The sequence below is a fragment of the Megalobrama amblycephala genome, linkage group LG11 (genome assembly GCF_018812025.1).
Source record: "Megalobrama amblycephala isolate DHTTF-2021 linkage group LG11, ASM1881202v1, whole genome shotgun sequence".
NCBI lineage: Eukaryota > Metazoa > Chordata > Actinopteri > Cypriniformes > Xenocyprididae > Megalobrama > Megalobrama amblycephala.
The window spans coordinates 14,937,630-14,948,112 of record NC_063054.1 but is presented as its reverse complement, the minus strand read 5'-3'; the positions used below and the strand labels follow the sequence as shown (position 1 = coordinate 14,948,112).

At 35.6% G+C, this 10,483-nt stretch overlaps 1 protein-coding gene across 1 annotated transcript; it reads right to left on the bottom strand.

Moving 5' to 3' along the window:
• Positions 1 to 5,612: 5,612 nt before the first annotated feature.
• Positions 5,613 to 8,838, bottom strand: six6b (SIX homeobox 6b). The gene is made up of 2 exons (XM_048206284.1): positions 7,481 to 8,838; positions 5,613 to 6,235 (listed from the first exon to the last, which is right to left on the bottom strand). Exons 1-2 carry the CDS (start codon positions 8,050 to 8,052, stop codon positions 6,070 to 6,072), a joined length of 738 nt encoding a protein of 245 aa, XP_048062241.1. The 5' UTR covers positions 8,053 to 8,838; the 3' UTR covers positions 5,613 to 6,069.
• Between the last annotated feature and the right edge of the window lie 1,645 nt (positions 8,839 to 10,483).

Sequence of the window (10,483 nt, the reverse complement as noted above, 5' to 3'; positions counted from 1 at the left end):
GAACCAATGTTATTTTTAAGTCCCATCAATAATGTCCTAAAACTATATAATTCTTGACATAACATTGACTTTATTCTTACATTACTTAACAAGGACAAGGCCAACCTTGCAGCAAAGAGATCATTGAGTAAGAAACCAAGAAGCTTTATCCAACTTCCTAAAGAGTTGACTTGGAGCTCATAGAATTGAAAAGTACTGAAATAGCAGCTCTAGCTCAAGAAAAACTGGAATAAAACCACCAATATGCCCACCTAGGTAAAGCACTCAGTTGCATTCAGAAGTAAATGTACAGGTAGCAGGGACAAGATTCTCTTAAGAACAATGTCCTTTTACTGATACTAACATTGAGTTTGGCATGTACAGGATGATGATGATGTGTTATCAAATATATTATAAGAGTAAATAAATGCAATCATTTCCATTTTCATTTTGGGACAAAATTGTTATGAATGTAAAATACTGAACTACAAATGTCATTTACAATGATCAAAATATATGAAATGAAATGAAATAAAATAAAATAAAATAAATGAATTATAATTAAATTAATAACTGGTGCGTACAACTTTAAACTTTTCATTTCAAAATCATTTTTAAAAAAACATTAATCTAACTAAATTTCTGTGTCCAATGGAATAAATCTCACAATTGCTGCTCAGGTTAAAAGTTGAAATTAAGAGGAGCAAAGCCATTCAGTAAAATTGCTTATTGAGATTTAGTGCCATCTATGGTCATGAGGAAAATTAAACGTGAAGAGGACATCTAACCCCAGGGGGCGTTGTATAACAAAATTATACAACGAATATGCACTTAACCGTTGTAAACTATTTGTGGTCTTTTTGACCCCAAATGATGTTTGCTGAAAAAAAAAAAAAAAAGTTACCTTCATCTAAATGGCATGAGACTTGTTGTGGTATTTTTTGTTACATCATTTGTAAAAAAAAAACAACAAAAAAAACCCAATTACAATGAAGGAATGAAGGAGGGATACCATAACACATCTCTAATGGTGTAAACACATACAACATCCCTAGCCCACCCCACCCCCAACTCCTCATCCAAACACACAAATTTACTTATAAGAGATGAAAAATGGACTGCCATAAGTTGCTCTCTGTTACATAATTTCTCAGAAATAAATTAGCTAAAATTCAGAACAGGCACAAAAATGATGGAGTGACACCACAACACATCCACAACAAATGCAAACAAAAACAACATAACTCATCTAACACACATAAAACGCATATATAACACTATGTTCAGGTCACTGTAAAAACATTATTTGTTTACTGACATTATTCAGTAATTTTACAGACATTTCCATTAACCCTAAAACACTATGCAATGAAGTGCAAAATTCTAAATACAGGTAAAACACCTGTTAAAAAAATAAATACGGAAAATTCCACTAAATTAATACAGGACACTGTGCTCTATTTTTACAGATTTTTAAAAAAAATATTGTGTAATGTGTCATAATTGTAAAAAATTATACTTCAGTACAAAAATAAATGCTAAACTTTGAAAAAGAGTAATTGTTTTTGTGAGAGTTATTGTAAGAGTTATTGTTATAATAATTATTTTATAATGTCTAAACATAAATCTAAATTTAAAAAAAAAAAAAACTTGTGAAAAGATGTATACCCATAAGGAAATGACAAATGAGCCATTGAGTAATGCACTGAAGCTATATACTGGCTGTAGTTGAAATTTCACGTTATTTTAATTTTATACGTGTTTGTTCTCCAGTTGATGGCAGCAATCTTTCATTAATCCATGGCACATTGTCCATTAATTAAAATGAGAATTGTGGATCTTTTAAAGTGAATTGCATAAAAAGTAGGCTAGTTTTAGTTTAAAATAAAAACTAATTTAAAAAATATTTTTAATTTATTTATTTATTTTGTTTTTTGTTTTGTTTTTCAAAATACATTATTATGTTTTAAAATCACATTTTATTATCTTGGGTCTGGAGGCCCCAACATCCTGAGTGTACATCCCAAACGAATAGCTTACAAAAGTTAATCAAATGACAAATTAACCTACAGCACAGCACCTGTAAGAGTATAAATCACATACCTCTCTCCACTCAGCAATGGATGATGCAGTCTCGTTGAAATCTACTTCTCACGTTTTTCTGTGACGCTATGTACATAAGGTTAACCAAGCAATGACAAAAGGGAAAAAGAAGAGCCAGCTGAAAAAAAGGTGTGGTCACTCTACCTAAACACCAGAACATATTCTTTAAACTACAGAGTTATAAACAAAACAATGAGTCTTTATTATTTTGATGAAAATCTAATCACTAATTCTACACTTCTACTGTATAAGTTTGTGTTTGTTTAGGTTCTTATGGGGCTTTCAAGTCCTCCTGGGAAGTTTGTATTTCCAAGTTGAGAAGTCGTGTTTACGACGTCAAGTGCATTCAAGCCACTTTAGTAGGAGCAAGATGGCGGTGTACCTTCTCTTAATTAACTACACAAGGTTTTTTAACTCTACTTCTATTAAATGAAGAACAAAGAATAGGCATCAGGTGTGTTTTGCTTTTTATTTATTTTGATGTTAGGCCTATATGATAGACATTAGGGTAGGCTATTAGGCCATGCCTAATTGGAATGAATTTGAATGGATAATATATAAATAATTATAGCCTATTAGCATACTACAAGAAATGAACTGTTTTACATAAAATAAATTATTATCACTTGTATAGCCTATCAGTAGATCAATTAAATTAATTACAATGCTGATGCTCTAAAACAAATGTAAAGTTTTAGGCTAAATAAGCAAAAACGAAAATGTGTTCGCAGTGGCTCTGCTTTAATTGATAGCTGCTCTTAAGCCCAGCCAATTTCTTTTTTCTTTTCTTTTTTTTTTTTTTTTTTTTTTTTTAGGAATCCGAGCCATGGTGTAGGAAGATTAACAGACGAGTCTTAACAGCAGAGGGCGCCCAGCTCTAACAAATCCAAGCATATTTCCCTCTCCTGAGTCCTGTCTCCAGTAGCCTACATTCCCTCACAAAGGACTTTGTCCTTTTCTATATAAATAAATAATGGAGACATTGATCATTTCAGAAGTGACATAGCCTACTGTATCCAAGATCTAACCCGTAAAATGCAATATTGTATTGTTGTATTTGGATTATGCTCTGTTCCACTATTCACACTCTTCATAAAGGAACAGAATGTTCAGAAAAAAATAATTCTGTGCAAATTCGTTGTACAAAACATTTTACATTTTCAGCGCCAATGGCAAACACAGGACATATCAAATGATATTGCAAAGAGTGGGTGTAATTGTTTTTCCACAAAAACACTCAAGCGACTTTACCAAAAACCACAATAACACCGTCTACTGTGCTTTAAATCGATTACCATTATTAAAAGTAAAAAAAAAAAAGGAAAAGAAAAAATGATGGACTGTGCATTCAGTCTTCCAATATCTCACGAACAATTTCATCTTTTCCGTGAACAAAATTAGCCTGAATTAGTTCACTGAAATAAAAAGAAAGCAAATTGTATGTAGGGTATTTATTATAACCTCCAATTTGACCTAGAATAGAAAATAAGGACTTTTTGTATAGCTAGTCTATTTTCTTTTGTGAAAGTGTTGTGCCCACTGTGCCATCTCTTGGCCCATCAGTTTGTGAGTGTGTGGTTTGCATGTAATGCAGGCTGTTGGAAGATCGGTGGAATACAGCAGTATGACTTGTAGCCAACATGAGGATCTTCAACAGTCGTATACACCAGTTTTTATCTTACTCAGGCCATGGGAGTATAGGGATGCTTGCTTTTATGCATCACATCACTCCGTCTAATTAAGCCATTTCAGTAGTTGTAGTTGGTTGTCCATTGTTTGGGTATACTTGCCACGATAATTTTCTGTTCATATTTTTCCAAGATAAGATAAAAATATTGAACTCAAAATTACGGAAAACGTTATGATTATAAAATATACTTTTGCTGTTCCAAACATTATTTTAGTAGCCTATCAGTTTTGTGTGCTGTGGCCGTGCACGACAAATTTGCATTGTGTCATGTTCACAAAAACCCACGGCAATTTTGTAGGCATCCAGGAATTCAGAATACACTATTCATTAGTATAGCCTCAAAGACCTCGTTTTGTTTCAGTGAATGCAGACCCCTGCTCAATTTTAATAGTGATATTTATTAGAAAAGTAAAATTGTATTCGAGCCAGTCCACATAGCGAATGTTTTTCGTAAAAAACAAAAAAAAACAAACAAAAAAAACAACGTATTTTAAAAAAAACAACAACAACAACGTATTTAGCATATTTTAATTTTTTTACGACTTTTATCAGTGGTGTCTTGGTGATATCAAGAATAACACATTTATTTATAGTATTTTAGATACTGTAATAAATATGCACTGAACAAGGATTCTTGGAGCTCGTTGGGGAGAAAGCACCCCTTAACCCCAACAGAGCTTTGAAGAGCTCTCTATTGTTCCAGTTGGGTTTGAGAACCGGCCATTAGCGCTGATTAGCGCTGAAGAGTTTGACAACCTTATTGACTGTCAGAAACACTCTTTTCACCTAATCTTTCCGCTTTTGTCCCTTTGCAAACTCAAAAGCCTGCTCTCCTTTCCCCTACCACATCTATGCCTCGTTTTCCCTCAATAACAGTTTGTTAGCCAAGCATTATTAACAGACTTTAAACACACAGTTTGTCCTTCCTTCCCGGAACAAAAGTGAGATTAAAAGAATTTAACCGTGATGCGAAACGAAACAAATAAAAATAAACGCAATAGCACCAGATGAGTATATTCATGATTATAATGATTTAAAAAATAATTAGACATAAAATAATTTTAGATGCTTTAATAAGAGCTTTGATGTGGACTTTAAAATAGAAAAAAGAAAGAAAAAAAAATACATTTTGCAGTTTTTTTTTCAGTAAACGATCACAGTTTCGCAGTATCTCTGTAAGCATTTAGCTTTAGGCTAAATAAATTAGTAAATTAATAAATTATAGCATTCGTCTGTATATTTTGCAAGCTTTCAGATGCTTTTCCACGCTAGCTTGCTCGTTTTGAAACCAATGCGCTTCGCCCTCTCGTTGACCTTCTCCTGTCAGAAAGCATTACAGGACGGCAAAGCCAATCACACGGGGCGGTTAACGCGTCTGGACACGCAGCAAGCTATCAGGTTAAACACACCACTATAGCCTACATTTACCGATTACTGGCTGTGCATGAACCTCACACCATTTATACCAGGAATACAGAGGCAAAAGTTCAAGTGGTTTGTCTGCCTAAATGAAGGGTGAATGCATTCACATATGTTAATGCCATTGTGGCTAACAAAATAGGCTGTCCGAGGCATTCTAAAATATGAGATTATAAATATGAGACACATTTTATTATTAATAAATTATCAAGAAAACTAATATCAGAAATAACCACGAATTTGAATTAATAGCCTATTTTAATGGATGAGAATAAGTCTGAATGGTTACTGTGATCATCAACATTTTATTAGCGGTATGAGCCTTTCATTCATCTTCACTATTGGCGCACATGCTCTAAAAGTCGATTGTTTAACACCGAAAATGACCAGACTTGAAATGACCAAGCAAATGAAAATCAGATTCTATAAGAGCAACAATTTAATGCGTAAACACCTTAGAAAACCTGGGAGGTAAAATGTTTCACCATGAAGTCCTTTTCAAAATTAACAAAAAGTGTGAATATCATTTCCGTCGGACCTGTTTGCTTGAGGCAGTCGATTTGTTTACAAAAGTAGTTTTAATACAGATAGTATTTTTCCCTCTAATGTCATTTTTGTTCATGTTTGCCCCCACTTTGCTGTCACAAAAAGATAAATACATTTTAAAGATAAAGCATTCCATGAATCCCAAGATTCCGGGCTGGTATAACAACCTCCAAATAAAAAATAAAATAAAATAAAAACACGGCCTCTGATACGTTAAGGCAGGCACTAATGTGCTTGTTTATCTTGCTGATTGTCTGTCTCGATTTCCTTCGTATGTGTTAATTTTCTCATAGTCTTCCCGTATAGCCCGCGGGGCGGTTCGTGGTGCGATGTTAGATGTCACATTCGCTGTCACTTGAAGTGATGGAGATGGCCGACGCAGCGGCTTTGCTCGACAGGCTCGCTTCAGGGCTCGACGCGTTCCCCAGTCGGTCTACAGCACCATCCTCTCCAGTTAAGGACCGAACCGAGCCATTAGATAACACCTGCTGTTGTAACCTTTAAAAAAGAAAAAGGCTGGGTTTAAGATGAAGTGTTTTCTATAAAAAAAAAAAAAATAAATAATAATAAAAAATAATAATAATAAACTATTTTAAATTAAATCAGTGTTTCTCAGGTGTTGCTTAGTTTTTAAATAATAAGAACGTGCAATAAATGTAAAAACATGTAGGATGATAAAGATATTAAACTGTACATTCTAAGTATGAAATTTGAACATATTATGAAATGATGCTCCGCTCAGGCTTCAGGTTTAGCCTACTAACGGAATGCCCCGGAAGAACACAAAATGGGAGAGCATCTGTAGGCTGCAGCCAATTCGCGCATAGCCTACTCTATATTTATTATCTGGTCTATGTTTAATATCAAAATGAATGGCAATTTAGAAAAAGATTGTTCGTGGTGTATTGGCCTAAACAGTTTTAACCAACAATAGGCGGATTTTAAAATAACAGTTTTGAATTGATGTAATTTTTAAGAGTTATTACTAACATCGTTTAAATTTAAACGTCGAACAAAATATAGAACACAATTTGATATAGTACGTAAATTATTGTCCGTGAGAAACTGTCCTTGTTTGCATCACTCCAGCGAACAGCTTGCAACAAAATAAAAAGCCTATTAACATCACGGTAGAGTTTCTTCAATTCACAGCTTAGCTGTCGAAAAGAAGGCTTAGTTCTCATAATCATAATTTAATCTTTGTTACACATTTTAGGCTCTCGTTAGTAATTATATTGTGTATCTGTAAGGACTTTTACCCAGTGATGCCGACAAGGCCCAAACCATAACATACAAAAGCTAGCCATTGATTTTGGTTAAAAGGGACAAATAACAGTATTTTGTACATGTACAAACTCTTTTTTTTTGCGCTGTTAATACTCTCTTTTCTTTTCCAAATGAAAAGTTAAAAATAAATGTCCAATATTATTGCAAATTTCGACTTTAATTATAAAAACACATCGCTCAGGTTATCGGCTACAATTACGAATAATAAGCGCTCACATTGGTTAATGAATCCATTTGTAATTTTTGTTTTCATTTGTTTGTTACATTATTTATACAGGACAAATAACATTGACATTATGTTAAAGGCTACTTTAGCCTAGCCTTCCCTTTATTAAATATGTAGACTTTCCTTTTGATTTTATCGACATATCTTAGCTTAGTCTATCGCCATTCTATAGCAAAAATATGAAATATTTGCTCAATATAGGCCCCATGATTGAAATCAGGAAAACACACCTGTTTTTAGCGGCCGCGGCTCTGTCCCTTTGTCTTCGATTTTTAAACCAATTCCCCACTTGAGTGGGAGTGAGTCCCGTAGCTTGTGCAAGCTCTCTCTTTTTACTTGGGTTCGGATAAGGGTCCTGAAGGTACCATTCTCGAAGTAAATGCCGGGTTCTTTCTTTAAAGCAGTGCGTCTTTTGTTCTCCATCCCAAATAGTTTTAGGCAGAGGGAACTTCTTCCGTACCCGGTATTTGTCCACTGGCCCTAGCGGGCGGCCTCGGAGCTTCTCCGCTTCCTGGTAGTGTGACTCCAGCCAAAGTGCTTGCAGTTTGGAGTGAGACTCTTTGGTGAACTTGTGGTTCTCCAGAATGTGGTAAAGCTCACGGAAATTCCCAGTGTGGAAGGCTACGATGGCCCGAGCTCGCAGCACAGACTCATTTCTGTTCAGCACCTCGCAGGCGGCTGGCGCGACGGGCAGCGACCAAAGGAATCGGCCGAGACGCTCGATGTCTCCGCTCTCTTCCAAAGTCTCGCATACCCCCGCTACCTGCTGGGGACTAAAATTCAAGATTGGCAACTGAAACATGAAGGCTTCTGTTCCCCCCCTCGGAGTCCTTGCTACCTCCAGCAAAGCTTCCTGCTTTATGTAGCTTTTCTCTCTCTCCTCCAGTCGAATCCAGGCGAAAAGGCAATTCCAGAGTCAGCTGATGAGCGTTTGACGATGCAGAGAAATAGAGATGTCGCTCTGTGGGTCTGAGGCTGCCTCCGTTGGAGAGTTCGAGGGCACGAGATTATAGCACAAGAATGAAGATTTTTTTTTTTTTTTTTTTTTTGAGGAGGGAAAAGACGCGATGCCCTCTTCTGATTTTCTATTGGACTTGGCAGATTGGTTGCGTGGTTTCCACGGACGCCTGTCAATCACTGTCAAGTGTGCCAATCACGCGGAACGGAGCTTGAGTAGATTTCAGCACCTCCCAGACCTCGACAGCGCCTTTTAGAATGTAAACATCAGCGACCTCTGCTTTTACTGAAGCCCCGCGAGTGCTCCACTGCGTGTTTTACGCACATTTTAAGTAACTTTTTGAACATTTTATAGAAAGTACACTGTTGTCTCATTTAAAACGAAATGTAGGCTAATATTTTACGCGGTCACTCGTCTGCCTTTTTATATAAACACAGGAGAGGACGTGACTGGCTTTTTATCATTCCAAATGTTTACACAGACAAGAGAATGGCTCGGATTAAAATGACAAATGACATTAAATAAGATCATCCGTGTGTTGTGTGGATTTTCAGTGAAGAAGTCATTCGTCAGCTCCGGAGTCTCGCTTGTGAAGAATAACGACCACTGACACAAAAAAGGAAACAAATTAGGAAAGATTCGTTCGGTTACGCATTCAACGAAATGAGCTCGTAGACATCTGACAACTCAGCGCAACAGTCATTGGCCTGTCAAATTTAATATCGTGCTGTTTAGAATGAAACGAGTCTTAACTGGACGAATCATTCCGCCTTCCAGCTGCACGTGGATATATGAGTTTGCTGATCTTTGGTTACCAGCAGGCTAAAGACTCTATTAACAGCTTACTAATCAGTTATAATAGACAATTTCAAAGGTAATCACTGAAAACAAGTAGGCTATTTTAAGCAAATATTTTAGTCCAGGGTATTTTAATTACGTTTTATTTATATTTATTTTGATTTTAAACTGTTCTCATCACTGAAATATTTTGAGTTCTTTTGGGAATTGATAGCCTAATGATTTGCGACGGGTATCAATGTCAAACCTGTCAACCATGCGGTTTGTGGAGATGCCATGTCATGTATTTAAAAAAAAACAAAAAAAACTGTTGTATAGTATCAGCTACAGCTCGCAATAAATAAGAAGGCGGATGGATAGCGCAGATGGTTTAAAGTGTCGGGTCAGATTATTTCACGGCTGGCTACATTGGAAAAGTTCATTCTGACGGAAAGCCCCTGATATTATTTCCACATACCCAGACAGTTCATTTGAAGAAAACCCTTCGGGCCCATTTTGCATGATGTATGAGCTGCCCGTAGCTCCGATTATAGAACTGGAAGCTGCTCATTTTCATGCACTGCAGTCATGTCAGCCCAGAGACTGATCTTTCTAAATTTGCACTATTACCTCGGACAAAAAAATAACCTGCACCCTGCACATTAGCAACAAGTTACACTCGAAACTAATATCTGTGAAACATAATAATAATAATAATAATAAGGCTATTTATTACACATTACAAGGTGCAATATAAGCATTCGTTTACTTCTTTATGTGGGCAATATTTCCAAATAAAATAATTAATATGGCCAAAAGATAATCAAATCTCATGTGGACTTCGAATGCATTTATTCATTACTCGATGGTTCATTAATATTTAAACTTTTATAACAAGAGAAAATAGAAAAAAACAGAGAAGCCTGTTTGTTTGACATTTCAATAGCTTATAATTGTCTGGGAAACATTTAGGATTTCATCGGAGACATGTTGACTGCAGTGGGCTTATTGCCCTGTACTCCACACTGCGGGCCGTACGAGCATATGAAACAGGAAAAACGTTGTTTTAGTGGCTTGACATGTTTTAGGCTTCAAACATTTAAAGGCCGTTTAATATTTCATATTCTGTCTTGTAAGTTTGAAATAGCCGAACAATTGTCTTTGTGTTGCTCAAAAGAATGAGAAAAGCGCCATTGTGGCCTATCTGGCGTTCAGAGAAGAACAATTACAGACGTTCCTGCAATCATTTCAAATTTTATATTTTCAACAGATATTTTGCTAATTGATTCATTGTTATTATTATTATTTTGAAATTTTGATGATATATTTGGTAAATTATTAAAATCAACAGTCAGATTCATAAGTCCATAATTAAAATCGCTTCACGGGGTACACATTTCTATTGAATCATTCCAATTAACGGATAAGATGTCATAGGCCTACTTTCATGCATGCATGAGTTGAGAAAGGTGATTGTTTGTCAGTGATAGCGTGATTT

Excerpts from the sequence above, each read along its gene's own strand:
- six6b (XM_048206284.1), bottom strand. The coding sequence starts at position 8,052 with ATGTTTCAGTTGCCAATCTTGAATTTTAGTCCCCAGCAGGTAGCGGGG. Across the intron at positions 6,236-7,480 it reads GCCGCGGCCGCTAAAAACAG|GTTACAACAGCAGGTGTTAT; the intron begins GTGTGTTTTCCT and ends TCTTTTTTAAAG.